Here is an 18,006-nt window from a genome sequence, read left to right on the forward strand (position 1 = left end):
AAGTTTGAAAGTCTGTGGGGAGATAAAGACTGTCAGAGGGAAGGATACGGAAAGCCAGAAGTTTAAAGGTTCAGATATATAGTAATAAAACAAACCTCAGCCTTCAGACTTTCAGTTTCACAGGCCTGTTTCTACTGCGGTATATATAGTCCCTCACCCTCATACACACCAGTTAACCTCTCCACTGATGTATGCCAATCTTTACTTTTACATCACCCATTTATCTCCATTATTAAAAGCGACAAAATGTGAGGTTTATACAGTTCAAAGCAAAACTAGAGTTGGGGAACCTGCACGGGAAATCTGGCATTTAATGTCTTCACTTAAGGCCAATGTTTAATGTTCAAAGTAACCAAGGAACAGCCACTCTCTAAGCCCTAAAAGATAAGTACACTTAGGTAGACATTATGAAAATTCTCAACAAGAATGAAATAAATAGACACCACTTAATTCATCAAGGTATTTAGTGGCTATCTGGTATCTTCACTCCAGTAAGTGCTTGACACTTGATGCCTGTACAACAAAGCAAGTTAATCCAGAGATTTATCGTATTTGTGTAACTCTCTTTTTTTTATACTGTACTTGTGTATCTTTCACCTTGAAAAAAGACAGCTTTTGGCACAATGTAAACCAACTAGATATCATGTGTGAGTCTTTGAGCCCTTAAAATGTTGGTAGGTTTGTTTTTTGTGGGTGATGAACGGAGCCAGACTTTCCTTTGATTTTCAGCACGAAGGTTAGCGGTGGGCTACAGCAACTAAAATAAAAGTATTATTAATAAAAATATTTCCCAAAATAAATATATCTTCCTTTCATTTAAAAAAAAAAAGAAGCCTTTTCTGATTAATTTGTTAAAAGTTGACTGGAACCTTGCCAGATGACTGCAGCCCCCCCCGAATAAGGATACATTTTCTGCCGTGGGCCTAAGTGTGTTTTTATGATCACTGTAAATATTTTACTCTGGATAAGTTAAAGAGATGAAAAGCATTCGCTGTAATTTGAATTGCATCTGGCGTTAAATCAAGGTGAGCTGGTGAACGGAGTGACAGTTTTCAACATGCTGGTACAGGTCAATGAGGATTTGATGAATCTACTTTGGCATTCATACCTGTGGTTTATTATTCATTGAATTCTGCAGAAGCCTTGGGATTCAGACCAAGAACATAACTATCTCTGACACACACACACACACATACACACACACCCAACCCAAGGTCTCCCCCACCAACCCTCCCCTGGATAAAGAAGAGAGCTTTTTGCTCATCAATACGGTGGATAAGATGAAAGTGGGGTTGTTCGGACACAGAGAGGTGAGGTGGGAAGACAAGCGAGGATTCAGTCTGAAGAACATAATCCCTATGCTTAAACATGGTGATGGGAATGTCACGCTTTGCTTTTTTTTCCACCCAGAACAAAAAACAAACAAACAAAAAAACTATATTAAGAGTTTGGAGGAAAACGTCAGGCAGCCAGCAGTGTTGGTTAGGACAAGTTTATGATATTTACTGCCAGAGGAAAACCTCAAATTCAACACAACCATCGCAGCATGATGGTCGTTGTCTTGACATGTGAAACAAAACACTTCAACACGAGAGCTTCATCCTAGAGTTGAAGAATGGTGGAGGAACTGTGATCAGGATTTGAGGGTCTCTGCTGGACCCGGTCGTTTTGCCATCGCTGAGGGGAGAATTAAAGCAAAAGCATTAAAGTGTCTCACAGGATAAAGCCAAGGCAGCTGTTCATCAACAAACATCAAAGTAAATTTAATGTAGAATGACTTCAAAGAAAAAATTCACTGCGTGGGCCTGCCCAGTCTGAACACTGATTTGATCCAGTAAAGGTGCTGAAGATCTGAAGAGAGCTGTCAATGCCTGAAATTCTGAGAATATCGGTGAGGTGAAGCGGTTCCATAGGGAACAAACTCCTCCGAAATGTTACCCAGACGTTAAATCCAGGGGGTTGACTGGCTTTATGTACCAGAATTGTTCAAGTTTACTGGGGGTGGGAAGTAAAGACATGAGGTATCATAACTAACTGTGTGTTTTTAGTAATTCCATGAGATTGATATTCTTGTAACCATTTTGTAAATAGAAACAGTAAGAAGATACCATTGCTCTCGTTCTGTATTTCATGTGAAATTGAAGCTGAAATATGTGTTACCCAGCATGATTTCATCCCCTAGAACTGAAATGTAAGGGATTGTTTAAACTCACAAACACTTAAATTGATTAATCAAGCAAAATGAATGTGAATGGTTAAGGGTTAAAGAGGTGAACTGTCCCTTTAAAGAGGCAAACTGTCCCTTTAAAGCGGCAAACTGTCCCTTTAAAGCGGGAAACTGTCCCTTTAAAGAGGCGAACTGTCCCTTTAAAGCGGCAAACTGTCCCTTTAATGAGGCGAACTGTCCCTTTAAAGAGAAGAACTGTCCCTTTAAAGAGGCGAACTGTCCCTTTAAAGCGGCCAACTGTCCCTTTAAAGTGGCGAAATGTCCCTTTAAAGAGGCGAACTGTCCCTTTAAAGAGAAGAACTGTCCCTTTAAAGAGGCGAACTGTCCCTTTAAAGCTGCCAACTGTCCCTTTAAAGCGGCGAAATGTCCCTTTAAAGAGGCGAACTGTCCCTTTAAAGAGGCGAACTGTCCCTTTAAAGAGAAGAACTGTCCCTTTAAAGAGGCGAACTGTCCCTTTAAAGAGGCGAACTTTCCCTTTAAAGCTGCCAACTGTCCCTTTAAAGCGGCGAAATGTCCCTTTAAAGAGGCGAACTGTCCCTTTAAAGAGAAGAACTGTCCCTTTAAAGAGGCGAACTTTCCCTTTAAAGCGGCCAACTGTCCCTTTAAAGCGGTGAAATGTCCCTTTAAAGTGGCCAATTGTCCCTTTAAAGAGGCGAACTGTCCCTTTAAAGAAGCGAACTGTCCCTTTAATACCCCACCAGTGAAACAGGGGCAGTTACCTGTTACTTTGTCCACGAAGCTGGTGATGGTGTTGGCCAGGCTGCCGTTCAGCTCCCCGCTGGACAGGGACAGCATGTAGTCATGGGGGGTCACCAGCGGGGCTTTAGGGGGCTGTTTTTTGCTTATTACGTCGCCATGGTAACTCCAATCTTCAATAAAAGTAACAGCCCGCGAAAACTCATCGCGCCGGTCGTTTTGATATATATATTGTTGGGATGTGCGGGCACATGCCATTAATGTGGACGGAAGAATAAATATATAAATCTATAAATAAAGAGACACGTTTTCAATGTTAAATCCCATAGACTTTTGCCAACGGAATAGTAATGGTGCCTTGCCATGCATTGCTATGCATGCAATGCTATGGCAGGCCCCAATGAGTTGAGCAAGGGTAATTCTCCTTGGATATATGGCGGTGAATGAATGGGATCAGAGGCACAAAGCGTGTCATACCCCGGTATGATAGGTGGTGCTGTACCCATTCCAACTATTGCTAATAGAGCCACTTCCTGTTGACCTCTTCACCACCAACAACAACAACAAACTCAGGCATTGGAGAAAGATGGAGAACGAAAAGCAAGATGAAGCTTGAAGGTTTCTACTAAACCGTAGTTTTCTACCATCATGGACATAACAACTTGTTGGCATCCAATTTCTTTGGTCATCAGCGACATCATATGATGACGACCATGCGGCAGCACAAGTGTGGCGTCACTCTTTGTGATGACCAGGCGCATAGTGGGTGTGCTGCTATCCCACCAAACTATAACAGGGAATCGTTAAGAGAAAAAGCCTGATGATTTAAAACATCAAAGCAGCTGAAGGAAAGAAAGGGAATCTTTACAGAGTAAACCTGCCTGAATGTCTGAAGCTGAAACTGCAGCTCTGCAGTCCCGGACTCACAAACCCCTGATCAGGGATCTGTGGATGCTACTGCTACATGCTAAGTGAGGCCGATCAGCGTCTGCGTCGGGCGACTCTCCTGCGTCTGCGGACACCAGAGGCCCTACGGACTCTCCGGCGTCTGCGGATGGGGCGAGAAGCCTGTCTGCGTCTGCGTCGTGGCATTGTTACAAAGGTGTGGCGACCATCTTGAGGAGGGGGTTCTATTTATAAACTCTGGAGATATCATTCTGTGATGTCATCTATGATAACATCACTGTGACGTCACTGATGACATCGCTGTGATGTCATCTATGACATTCCATCTTGTGAATATTGCTTTTGTGATGTCATAAAGTTTCTGTGCTGTTGTCATCACACAATTGTGGACCTGAAGACATTATTTGGAGATATCATTCTGTGATGTCATGGACAGAAACTGTGACATTTTTCAGTAAAACTGACCAACATGAAGAACGGATTCATTCTCAGGAAAATCAATAATGGACTGAAATAATGTTTTCAGGTCCACAATTGTGTGATGACAACAGCACAGAAACTTTATGACATCACAAAAGCAATATTCACAAGATGGAATGTCATAGATGACATCACAGTGATGTCATCAGTGACGTCACAGTGATGTTATCATAAATGACATCACAGAATGATATCTCCAGAGTTTATAAATAGAACCCCCTGCTCAAGATGGTCGCCACACCTTTGTAACAATGCCACGACGCAGACGCAGACAGGCTTCTCGCCCCATCCGCAGACGCCGGAGAGTCCGTAGGGCCTCTGGTGTCCGCAGACGCAGGAGAGTCGCCCGACGCAGACGCTGATCGGCCTCACTTAGCATGTAGCAGTAGCATCAACAGATCCCTGATCAGGGGTTTGTGTGGGTCGATGACTGGAGAGCAGGTTTCTGCAGGTCTAACCTTTTCAGTTATGTTGAAAGGACCAAATTTTAACATTCTCTTTTTATTCTTTTCTCACAATCATTCTGTAAACAGTTGCTTTTTTTAAACTCTTATTATAAGCTGGTGGTTATAACCACTGAGACCACACTTTGTGCTCACACAGGACACATGCCTTTGAAAGTGAATGTAATGTGCAGTCGTATCAGGCACATGCACCAACTGTTGCCAACTTGGTTGATTTGCTGCCAGATTCGTCGACTTTTCAGCCCCCGTTGGCTCTTTTTTTTTCTTTTCTTTTTCAGAAAAGTGACTCAACAAATCTAACAACTACTGCCTGAGCTACTTCATAGAAAAGAGAGTTGCTCAGGTTGCTCCACTCTAATGTGTTGCTAGCTAATATAATAGTCATTTTAGTCATTTATTATTATTTAGTTAGTAGTAGTATTATTATTGTTGATTTATTGTTGTTAACTCAATCATTGTAAATATAAAAAAAAAAAAAGTTGAGCTACTCAACGAATTTGAATTTCCCCCATTGGGGGATAAATAAAGTATTTTTCTATTCTACTCTATTCTTTATAACCTCACAAAGCAAGTGACATCATTACACCTGATGTCATACATGAAATGGAATTTTGAAGAATCTCACTATGGGAGATGCCGTCCTTTGTCTCCTGCTGCCTGCCAGATAGTTTAAGCTGAATCTGTCACTCAGTGGGGTCACATGGCACTGAAAGGATCAGATAATTGGCGAAATTACAATCAGAATGAGTTGAACAAGGGTAATTCTCCTTGGATATATGGAGGTGAATGAATGGGATCAGAGGCACAAAGCGTGTCATACCCCGGTATGATAGGTGGTGCTGTACCCATTCCAACTATTGCTAATAGAGCCACTTCCTGTTGACCTGTTCACCACCAACAACAACAACAAACTCAGGCATTGGAGAAAGATGGAGAATGAAGAGCAAGATGAAGCTTGAAGGTTTCTACTAAACCGTAGTTTTCTACCATCATGGACATAACAACTTGTTGGCATCCAATTTCTTTGGTCATCAGTGACATCATATGATGACGACCATGCGGCAGCTTCCTCCACCTTTCTCCACCTTCCTCCACTGAATTATGCCGATATCACTGAAGCAGATAGAGATCCTGCCCTGTACAGCTCACACAGCTACATCCCACCATCATGGAGCAACCTTGGCACGTCCCTTTTCTAAGGAGAGCAGCTCAGGCAATAGTTGCTGGATTTGTTGCAAGTGGCTTTTTTTGAAAGATTGCTGCTGGAAGTTACTGAGGGGATCTGAGAAGTAGTTCAATCTGGTGACAAACCAGACCAAATCAGACCAAGTTGGCAGCACAAGTGTGGCGTCACTCTTTGTGATGACCAGGCGCATAGTGGGTGTGCTGCTATCCCACCAAACTATAACAGGGAATCGTTAAGAGAAAAAGCCTGATGATTTAAAACATCAAAGCAGCTGAAGGAAAGAAAGGGAATCTTTACAGAGTAAACCTGCCTGAATGTCTGAAGCTGAAACTGCAGCTCTGCAGTCCCGGACTCACAAACCCCTGATCAGGGATCTGTTGATGCTACTGCTACATGCTAAGTGAGGCCGATCAGCGTCTGCGTCGGGCGACTCTCCTGCGTCTGCGGACACCAGAGGCCCTACGGACTCTCCGGCGTCTGCGGATGGGGCGAGAAGCCTGTCTGCGTCTGCGTCGTGGCATTGTTACAAAGGTGTGGCGACCATCTTGAGGAGGGGGTTCTATTTATAAACTCTGGAGATATCATTCTGTGATGTCATCTATGATAACATCACTGTGACGTCACTGATGACATCGCTGTGATGTCATCTATGACATTCCATCTTGTGAATATTGCTTTTGTGATGTCATAAAGTTTCTGTGCTGTTGTCATCACACAATTGTGGACCTGAAGACATTATTTGGAGATATCATTCTGTGATGTCATGGACAGAAACTGTGACATTTTTCAGTAAAACTGACCAACATGAAGAACGGATTCATTCTCAGGAAAATCAATAATGGACTGAAATAATGTTTTCAGGTCCACAATTGTGTGATGACAACAGCACAGAAACTTCATGACATCACAAAAGCAATATTCACAAGATGGAATGTCATAGATGACATCACAGCGATGTCATCAGTGACGTCACAGTGATGTTATCATAGATGACATCACAGAATGATATCTCCAGAGTTTATAAATAGAACCCCCTCCTCAAGATGGTCGCCACACCTTTGTAACAATGCCACGACGCAGACGCAGACAGGCTTCTCGCCCCATCCGCAGACGCCGGAGAGTCCGTAGGGCCTCTGGTGTCCGCAGACGCAGGAGAGTCGCCCGACGCAGACGCTGATCGGCCTCACTTAGCATGTAGCAGTAGCATCCACAGATCCCTGATCAGGGGTTTGTGAGTCCGGGACTGCAGAGCTGCAGTTTCAGCTTCGGACATTCAGGCAGGTTTACTCTGTAAAGATTCCCTTTCTTTCCTTCAGCTGCTTTGATGTTTTAAATCATCAGGCTTTTTCTCTTAACGATTCCCTGTTATAGTTTGGTGGGATAGCAGCACACCCACTATGCGCCTGGTCATCACAAAGAGTGACGCCACACTTGTGCTGACAGAGGAAGTGTGCTTATGGAAGATGAGCCAGATGCAAACCAATGTTTTCTACCTGTGGACACGTAATCAGAATCAGAATTTATTGCCAAGTAGGTTTGAACTTACAAGGAATCTGACTTGGTGTCGTTGGTGCAGATGACATAGATATATATATACAGAATCTATATATATATATATACAGAATCTATATATATATATATATATATATATATATATATATATATATATACAGAATCTATATATATATATACAGAATCTAGAATCTAGATATATATACAGAATCTAGATATATATACAAACAGAGACTGTGCATTAATGTAACGCAGAAGGTCTGAAGCTGCTGCGTTACATTAATGTTCACTTGTATCAGTGACCTGTGTCCAGTGCTGACAACTTGGTCTGGTTTGGTCTGATTTGGTCTGGTTTGTCACCAGATTGAACTACTTCTCAGATCCCCTCAGTAACTTCCAGCAGCAATCTGCTGCTCCTAAAAAGAAAATGTTAAAATTTGGTCCAACTTTCAACACAACTGAAAAGGTTGGACCAGCCAAAACCTGCTCTGCAGTCATCGACCCACACAAACCCCTGATCAGGGATCTGTTGATGCTACTGCTACATGCTAAGTGAGGCCGATCAGCGTCTGCGTCGGGCGACTCTCCTGCGTCTGCGGACACCAGAGGCCCTACGGACTCTCCGGCGTCTGCGGATGGGGCGAGAAGCCTGTCTGCGTCTGCGTCGTGGCATTGTTACAAAGGTGTGGCGACCATCTTGAGCAGGGGGTTCTATTTATAAACTCTGGAGATATCATTCTGTGATGTCATGGTCAGAAACTGTGACATTTTTCAGTAAAACTGACCAACATGAAGAACGGATTCATTCTCAGGAAAATCAATAACGGACTGAAATAATGTTTTCAGTTCCACAATTGTGTGATGACAACAGCACAGAAACTTTATGACATCACAAAAGCAATATTCACAAGATGGAATGTCATAGATGACATCACAGTGATGTCATCAGTGACGTCACAGTGATGTTATCATAAATGACATCACAGAATGATATCTCCAGAGTTTATAAATAGAACCCCCTGCTCAAGATGGTCGCCACACCTTTGTAACAATGCCACGACGCAGACGCAGACAGGCTTCTCGCCCCATCCGCAGACGCCGGAGAGTCCGTAGGGCCTCTGGTGTCCGCAGACGCAGGAGAGTCGTCCGACGCAGACGCTGATCGGCCTCACTTAGCATGTAGCAGTAGCATCAACAGATCCCTGATCAGGGGTTTGTGTGGGTCGATGACTGGAGAGCAGGTTTCTGCAGGTCTAACCTTTTCAGTTATGTTGAAAGGACCAAATTTTAACATTCTCTTTTTATTCTTTTCTCACAATCATTCTGTAAACAGTTGCTTTTTTAAAACTCTTATTATAACCTGGTGGTTATAACCACTGAGACCACACTTTGTGCTCACACAGGACACATGCCTTTGAAAGTGAATGTAATGTGCAGTCGTATCAGGCACATGCACCAACTGTTGCCAACTTGGTTGATTTGCTGCCAGATTCGTCGACTTTTCAGCCCCCGTTGGCTCTTTTTTTTTCTTTTCTTTTTCAGAAAAGTGACTCAACAAATCTAACAACTACTGCCTGAGCTACTTCATAGAAAAGAGAGTTGCTCAGGTTGCTCCACTCTAATGTGTTGCTAGCTAATATAATAGTCATTTTAGTCATTTATTATTATTTAGTTAGTAGTAGTATTATTATTGTTGATTTATTGTTGTTAACTCAATCATTGTAAATATAAAAAAAAAAAAAGTTGAGCTACTCGACGAATTTGAATTTCCCCCATTGGGGGATAAATAAAGTATTTTTCTATTCTACTCTATTCTTTATAACCTCACAAAGCAAGTGACATCATTACACCTGATGTCATACATGAAATGGAATTTTGAAGAATCTCACTATGGGAGATGCCGTCCTTTGTCTCCTGCTGCCTGCCAGATAGTTTAAGCTGAATCTGTCACTCAGTGGGGTCACATGGCACTGAAAGGATCAGATAATTGGCGAAATTACAATCAGAATGAGTTGAACAAGGGTAATTCTCCTTGGATATATGGAGGTGAATGAATGGGATCAGAGGCACAAAGCGTGTCATACCCCGGTATGATAGGTGGTGCTGTACCCATTCCAACTATTGCTAATAGAGCCACTTCCTGTTGACCTGTTCACCACCAACAACAACAACAAACTCAGGCATTGGAGAAAGATGGAGAATGAAGAGCAAGATGAAGCTTGAAGGTTTCTACTAAACCGTAGTTTTCTACCATCATGGACATAACAACTTGTTGGCATCCAATTTCTTTGGTCATCAGCGACATCATATGATGACGACCATGCGGCAGCTTCCTCCACCTTTCTCCACCTTCCTCCACTGAATTATGCCGATATCACTGAAGCAGATAGAGATCCTGCCCTGTACAGCTCACACAGCTACATCCCACCATCATGGAGCAACCTTGGCACGTCCCTTTTCTAAGGAGAGCAGCTCAGGCAATAGTTGCTGGATTTGTTGCAAGTGGCTTTTTTTGAAAGATTGCTGCTGGAAGTTACTGAGGGGATCTGAGAAGTAGTTCAATCTGGTGACAAACCAGACCAAATCAGACCAAGTTGGCAGCACAAGTGTGGCGTCACTCTTTGTGATGACCAGGCGCATAGTGGGTGTGCTGCTATCCCACCAAACTATAACAGGGAATTGTTAAGAGAAAAAGCCTGATGATTTAAAACATCAAAGCAGCTGAAGGAAAGAAAGGGAATCTTTACAGAGTAAACCTGCCTGAATGTCCGAAGCTGAAACTGCAGCTCTGCAGTCCCGGACTCACAAACCCCTGATCAGGGATCTGTGGATGCTACTGCTACATGCTAAGTGAGGCCGATCAGCGTCTGCGTCGGGCAACTCTCCTGCGTCTGCGGACACCAGAGGCCCTACGGACTCTCCGGCGTCTGCGGACACCAGAGGCCCTACGGACTCTCCGGCGTCTGCGGATGGGGCGAGAAGCCTGTCTGCGTCTGCGTCGTGGCATTGTTACAAAGGTGTGGCGACCATCTTGAGGAGGGGGTTCTATTTATAAACTTTTTCTTTCTTTTCCAGAAAAGCAACTCTCAACAAATCTAACAACTACTGCCTGAGCTACTTCATAGTAGAGAGTTGCTCAGGTTGCTCCACTCTGCTGTGTTGCTGGCTAATATAATAGTCCGTTATGACCTCACAAAGCAAGTGACATCATTACACCTGATGTCATATATGATGTCATACATGAAATGGAATTTTGAAGAATCTCACTATGGGAGATGCCGTCCTTTGTCTCCTGCTGCCTGCCAGATAGTTTAAGCTGAATCTGTCACTCAGTGGGGTCACATGGCACTGAAAGGATCAGATAATTGGCTAAATTACAATCATCCATCCATCCATCCATCCATCCATTTTCTATACCGCTGAATCCGTCGGTCGGGTCGCGGGGGGGCTGGAGCCTATCCCAGCAGTCAGTGGGCGAGAGGCGGGGTACACCCTGGACAGGCCTAAATTACAATTAGAACTATAAAATTTCTGAAGAAATTTAGAAGGGGCCTGCCAAAGTGTGCGTATCGCTCAACCAATCTGAACTGTGCCTTTAAAGCGGCCAACTGTCCCTTTAAAGCGGCGAAATGTCCCTTTAAAGAGGCGAACTGTCCCTTTAAAGAGAAGAACTGTCCCTTTAAAGAGAAGAACTGTCCCTTTAAAGAGGCGAACTTTCCCTTTAAAGCGGCGAAATGTCCCTTTAAAGAGGCAAACTGTCCCTTTAAAGAGAAGAACTGTCCCTTTAAAGCAGCGAACTGGCCCTTTAAAGCTGCGAACTGTCCCTTTTAAAGAGGCGAACTGTCCCTTTAAAGCGGTTAATTGTGCTGTTGAAACTTCAAAGGACTGGCTGGGCCACTAATAGCCTTGTTTCTATGGTAATTAATCTCCCTCATTTAACTGACAGTTAAGCTGCCCCAGCTGCTGCTACACTAATTATATGAGACTCAGGCTTCTCAGAGCCAAAAAACCTCTACGAATAGATGCTTCCCATTCGGAAACCGTAAGAGCTACTGAAAATATTCTCGCAGAATGAGCGAGGGACGCCTTTGGACTTCAATAGTCCCGCGTTTCAGATCTGTAGCACATTCACAGTGAAAGCACGGATGAGAGAAAGAAGGGCTGCAGGAGCTGCTGAGATTCTGAGAATTGGATGAATTAAAATGGGGATTTGAGGTCTTTGAGCCCCGACATCACTTTGTCTGAGGGGCTCTGAGAGCAAACGGTCAGCCCTAGATGAAATATGAAAACATTTTATGAATCCCAACATGCGTGCCTATATTATGACAGTACATAATGGCATTGGAGCGATATTTGTAGGCGTGAGGGCGATTCGAAAATGAATCTGAGGTCAGAACTCTTGCTCTTCCCACACTCTAATGAAATGGCAGTTGTGCTCTAAAAATTCAAATTTTGTAGCCTAGCAAGCCAGACCCGTACAGCAAAAAGCTGTACATGGGTCTAGTGACGCTGGATAGCAGTGTGGGCGGGATAAACGGCTGTCTGTCAAGTTCAACGCCACGCAATAGGATGGCGCAACAACCAATCAGAGCGATGAAGAAGTTTTACGTAGTCAACGCGACGGAATTTACATTGTGGTTTGTAGTCTATGGCCTGAAAAGCTGATTTCTCTTAAGCTCTAAACTCTGTAAACTTTAGCAACATTTGAAACATTTTCAGGCGAGAAAGTAGTCGTTTAGATCCCCAAGGTGAGGAGAGATTTGTCAGCTCTGAGACGAAGATCGGCCCGCTGTCTTCGGTACATCATGCTCGCAATTGAAAATCTGACAAAATACCGGCTATTTACAATTTTGTTCCCACGAATTCGGCGCTGCTAAAGCTAGCCGCAGTGAGCAACGCACTTCCGGTTTTGCCGTTTTGACTACTCTCGTCCCGTTAACGGAATTTGACCGTTCAAATTCCTTACCGGAGAGTTTTGTCAGCTCTGAGACGAAGATCGGCCCGCTGTCTTCGGTACATCATGCTCGCAATTGAAAATCTGACAAAATACCGGCTATTTACAATTTTGTTCCCACGAATTCGGCGCTGCTAAAGCTAGCCGCAGTGAGCAACGCACTTCCGGTTTTGTCGTTTTGACTACTCTCGTCCCGTTAACGGAATTTGACCGTTCAAATTCCTTACCGGAGAGTTTTGTCAGCTCTGAGACGAAGATCGGCCCGCTGTCTTCGGTAGGCTACATCATGCTCGCAATTGACTGGGGATTGCTCTCAGATGTAAGTTTACTTCGTTTCCCTATAAAGCTAAAGAGAGCTAGCTAATGGAACTTTTTTTTTTTTTTTTTTTACCTCTCTCTGGAACTACACACTGAAACGTCGCACCTCTGTCGTCACTAGGTAGCCCGGCCTCCGACCCCGCTCCTCACGATTTGATTGGCTCGATCAAGTTTTGATTTGGAACGTTGCAAAACGACCACAAGTGACTAGACTAGCCCCGGAGCAAATTCCATTTGCGGCCGCTAGGGGCGTCTAGATTTCTAGGCTACAAATTTCGCAGATTTTGCCCAAAACTTTGGGTCGCTTGGAGGCATGCTGTGGGAAATCCGTAGCAGGTATCGACATGGCGTTTTCACTTCTGAACACAGCACGGACGTATCTACAAACTGACATTTGAATGGCATTTCTAGGTCAATGCATGATGACACAGTAACTGCTCAAAATTTAGGGTTTTTTATGATTTTTCCAGGTCATCCCCCTGTTTATTCCTAGGGGGGCTTTGGGGGGCTGTTTTTTGCTTATTACGTCGCCATGGTAACTCCAATCTTCAATAAAAGTAATAGCCCGCGAAAACTCATCGAGCCGGTCGTTTTGATATATATATTGTTGGGATTAATGTGGACGGAAGAATAAATATAGCCTATAAATAAATAAATAAAGAGACACGTTTTCAATGTTAAATCCCATAGACTTTTGCCAACGGAATAGTAATAGGTGCTGAGGTGTATGGACCCACAGACAAAATGGAGGAAACAGGCCTTATTTGAGTTCATTGAGTCCACAGCTCTATAAGTTCATTAAGTGCATAATGGTTGCGCGCGCCTCCGCGCTTCTCCGTGCAAGACACTGAGATACACTGAAAAATAAACCCCTTAATATGACCAAATAAGGTAGATTTGAGACATTCTTACAGTCAGACCATCTCTCTTGGCTTAACGCCTGGACAAGTGGCCTTGAAAAACCTTTAAAGAGTGAGGACTTTCTCTCCAAGAGCAGAAAGGATTTCATAGGGCTATTGGACACAGACTTTCTCCAGAAGATGCATCTTTCTGTAAATTGGACACGAACCTAACAACAGAAATAAAGATTTCTTTTGTTCGACTGAGTTCTTGTCAGCAGACTCCTTCATCACTCATTTTTTACACCAGTTCGGCGAATTCTCCTCTATCGAATTCACTTCAGTGCCTTGCCATGCAATGCTATGGCAGGCCCCAATTAGTTAAGAAAAGAGGCAAAGAAAACCCACCTCAAGACTGATCCATTCTACTTTTTAATTATTTATTTAGGATTTTTCCATCACAAAGCCTCAAGAACTCTTTAAAAATCCATCTGAGAGGTCTGAAGGCTTATTTATTGAAAAATAATTTTGTGCCCTGAAGTTTTTGTTTGTTCTCTTTTCTCTTCTTTCATCCTCGGAACAGAGATGATTGCTTTGATTGCTGTTGCCTCAGACTTGGAATTCGGTCTGATAAGCATCCATCACTTCATGCAGGGGCAAACTCAGACCGAGAGAGATACCCCACGTGTCCATCATCCTTTGTCCAAGTGCTGAGAATTTGAATTCTGACCTGAGGTTACCAAGCCATTGTGTTTGAAGACTCACAATAAAATGGCACCACAGTTCCACTATTATGAAAATGCCGTCCCAAAATTAAATGTGCATAATGGGAATGTGTGTGTGTGTGTGTGTGTGTGTGTTGGCTTGAGGGATCCAGGAACTGCCCTTCAGGCTGACTGCTCTCCATCTCCAGTCTGTTGCAGTAACCTCAGTCGTCTCACAAAATACTAACTCTCAACTCTGCAGCTTCCAAAAATCCCCTCCTCCAATCTGTTCCTCTTGTGTTTGTCCGTCACACGTGCTGTAATCATAGGCAGTCCCTGCACAGTGCCACCTGACCACGACGGAAGTCCCTGCAGGGGCAAAGACGTCTGTATTTAGGGGAGTGTCCTGCGCAGCTGAAGAGCAAAGGTTCCCGCTGAAGGCCGCACTCCCGTCGCACTACAGAGAAGGCTGGAAGGATGTGGTTGATCTCAGAGTCTACCACCTCGCACTGCACCTTTAACCTGAGGGGGTCAAACAGAGCAGCGGACCTGAATACATCACTCAGAGGATAATAACTGCTCTCATAGGCCTCATCACAAGGAAAATTATGGTTATTTTTATTTGAGACAAGAAAAAGATAAGTGGAACTAGCGTGACCTAAAACTAAACGAAAAGTAAAAAAAAAGAAGAGATTTCACACTTTCATCTTGCTACTGATGCTAATTTCAAAGAGAACAAAGGAAATGGAGGAATTAAGAGAAGGGAGAAGTGACAAGGAAGCTAGTAAAGCATCAAGGCAGATAAGAAATGTGAGGATGTAAAAAGAAAAAAGACCTGAGCTATAAAGACTGGCAACAAAACAGAAAAAGGGGGATTGGCACTGAAAAAAAAAAGGAAAAATGAACACAAAAGACATTTGGGGAGGGGGGCGGCGGGCTTTCAGTTTCAGAGTTCGAGAAAAGTACATGTCTGAATCTGACGTGTCTGGTCGAAGTCTTACATGTCCCAAGAATGTGTCCATCAAGTGTCAAATCAAAATTATAGCATAGATAATTCAGGCTGTCAATACTGTTACAGTAGCCCTGTTTCTCAGGCTGGTTAATACAGGCTGTGGCAAGCTTTAGCTTAGAGGGTAACTTCTGCTGACCACTCCCCTTTCAGGACGAGTTCAGTGATTGACGGAGAAGAGCAGTCAACAGCTGACCCGGCATACATTCTATTACTTCTAGCTTTCTGAATGATCAAGTCTCAGGTACATACAGTCAAAGTCACACCACAGTCCTTGTTTTTAACTAATTTAACTAATAAAAATCAGGACATTGTTGATGCAGAGACACGGATATTAAAAATTCTAACTTCTAAGTCAAGGGCCCTTATACAACAAGAAGACAATGAGCCACAGACATGTACAAAGGCCTGTCACTCTTGTCTTTTCGGCCGTGCAACACACTGTCAGACCGCTATTTTCAGCCAATTCAACATTGAGTCTGTCAGTGAGCGAAATCAATCTGTTTGGCAAATTGTGCAATCTCTTGAAGTTAATAGAAATCATAAAACATTACAAACCATAATATTCATTCAGCAAATAATTTTATCCAAAGTGACTTCAATAATGAAGAACACTATTATCATAACAATAACATTATTATCTTGCCAAACGACACCGCCTACAAACGTCGACAAGAGCAATTTGGAACGAACCAGGAACCTTTAGATTGAAGCATGGCCACTCTATCTTCTGAGCTACAATATTTCCTTTAAAGGTCTATTATTCTTAAGATATGCACAGCCTTTGAAGTAAACAAAGGTCCTGCATACGTGGTCAGTATCAATTTCTGTAGTCATTATCTGGAATTACACTGTAGCATCTGTTAAATTAAAAAAGATGCATATTCCTGATGTAAATTGTGAGTTGTTTTGGTGAGGAAAGGTTGCTTGTTAAGACTAAAAGCTTCATTAAAACTCGACTTGAACTGCTTTACGTTACTTCTGTTTCACCTACCCGCGCAGAGCCTCCTTGTTGTTGATGAAGCGGAAGTGAGCAGGCTCACAGACGAAACCCGCTAACTGGCAGGCCTCAACACAAGACTGGCCTTCTTGAGACACGAACAGCCTGAGGGAGCTGAGTGGGGGCCAGACAGCTGGAGCCGTCATGTTGGATGCCCAGGCGAGGGCTGTGGAGTTGGGCAGGGGCACAAAAAGAGGTCCTCTGATCCTGCTGCCACTAGCAGATACGAGTCTGGAGAGGTTGCCGGGAATGAAAGGAGGCTCTGGTGCACAGAAGTCCTGGAGAAAGTTGTGATAAATTTAGTTTGTGCACTGTTACTGTTGTGGAACTGTACAGCTCTAGAAGAATAGCCAACAAAAAGTGTGCAATTTGCAGGGTAAGCTAAGTGCTTAAAAAGTTGATTGCTTGCCTAATGTATTCTGAATTGCTACATCATAATCATGGCCACTGGCTAAATCCAGTAATGTAACACTTACTTTCACTAAATGTTTAGCTACATTCTAAATCTAGATGGCATTTCCTTGCCTTCTAGCACTACTGTGAGGAACCTTGGAGTTATTTTGGATGAGGTTATGTCCTTTGATTTACAAACAGGTTTCCAGGACTGCCTTCTTTCACCTTCCTAATATTGCCGAAATCAGGAACATCTTGTCTCAGAGTGATGCAGAAAAACTAGTCCATGCATTTGTTACTTCAAGATTGGACTACTGTAATTCTTAATTATTGGGCTGTCCCACATATTCTCTGAAAAACCTTCAGCTGATCCAAAATGCTGCAGCCAGAGTTCTGATGAGAACTAACAGCAGAGATCATATTTCTCCAGTTTTAGCTTCTCTTCATCGGCTCCCTGTTAAATTCAGAATAGAATTTAAGATTCTTCTCCTTACATATAAAGCTCTTAATGACGAGCTCCATCATATCTTAAAAATCTCATTATTAGATATTTTCCCAACAGAGCACTTCGCTGTCAGTCTGCAGGTTTACTAGAGTTTCTAAAAGTAGAATGGGAGGCAGAGCCTTCAGTTATCAGGCCCCTCTCTGTGGAACCAGCTGCCAGTAAACGTCTGGAGAGCAGACACCCTCTCTACCTTTAAGATTTGGCTTAAAGGTTTCCTTTTTGATAAAGCTTATAGTTAGGGATGGCTCAGGTGACAGAAACATCCCATAGTCATGATGCTATAGGCCTAGACTGCTGGGGGAACTCCCATGATGCACCTTTCCTTATTCTGCTCTCTTTAATGTTACTGACAGTCACTAAATAATGAGCCTGAATGTATTCAAAGCTTGTGATTTTGTTAAGCACAGCAACAGTTACACATGTAAAATAGAAGCGAATAGACTTGTAGAAAAATACAATCACACTGTAGGGTAAAGGCAGACAAGATATTTCAGACTGATGCAGGTTCTACAGGTATTCAATTTCCACATTATGAATGTCATAAACATACTACACACAAATATAGTAGCAGAAACAGGCCGTAAAAGTACATGTGCAATCTGTTGAAACATGCTTGCATAAATGTAGCAAAGAAAAATGTAGTTGTGGCTAAGAACTTGAAGGGATTGTTACAGTTGTAGTGAAATGCAGACCTCACCTGGTTCTGTATGTAGGCGTGTACTCTCTCCAGCATCCCCTCGCAAGTGTACTCATAAGGCAGGTAAGGCTCAACCTGAAATCCCACACAAATACACACAAGCACAGACATCACCC

At 43.2% G+C, this 18,006-nt stretch overlaps 1 protein-coding gene across 1 annotated transcript in view; it reads right to left on the reverse strand.

The window, feature by feature from the left end:
- Window positions 1-14,011: 14,011 nt before the first annotated feature.
- LOC142378287 (alpha-1,6-mannosylglycoprotein 6-beta-N-acetylglucosaminyltransferase B-like) overlaps window positions 14,012-18,006 on the reverse strand; it is a 143,643-nt gene continuing 139,648 nt past the window's right edge. Inside the window, exons 16-18 of the mRNA XM_075462606.1 lie at window positions 17,891-17,965; window positions 16,290-16,573; window positions 14,012-14,808 (exon numbers count right to left, since the gene is read on the reverse strand). Of these exons, the coding sequence (XP_075318721.1) occupies window positions 14,610-14,808; window positions 16,290-16,573; window positions 17,891-17,965 (558 nt within the window). The 3' untranslated portion in view covers window positions 14,012-14,609. The remainder of the gene's footprint in view (window positions 14,809-16,289; window positions 16,574-17,890; window positions 17,966-18,006) is intronic.

Source organism: Odontesthes bonariensis, chromosome 4, assembly GCF_027942865.1.
Source record: "Odontesthes bonariensis isolate fOdoBon6 chromosome 4, fOdoBon6.hap1, whole genome shotgun sequence".
NCBI lineage: Eukaryota > Metazoa > Chordata > Actinopteri > Atheriniformes > Atherinopsidae > Odontesthes > Odontesthes bonariensis.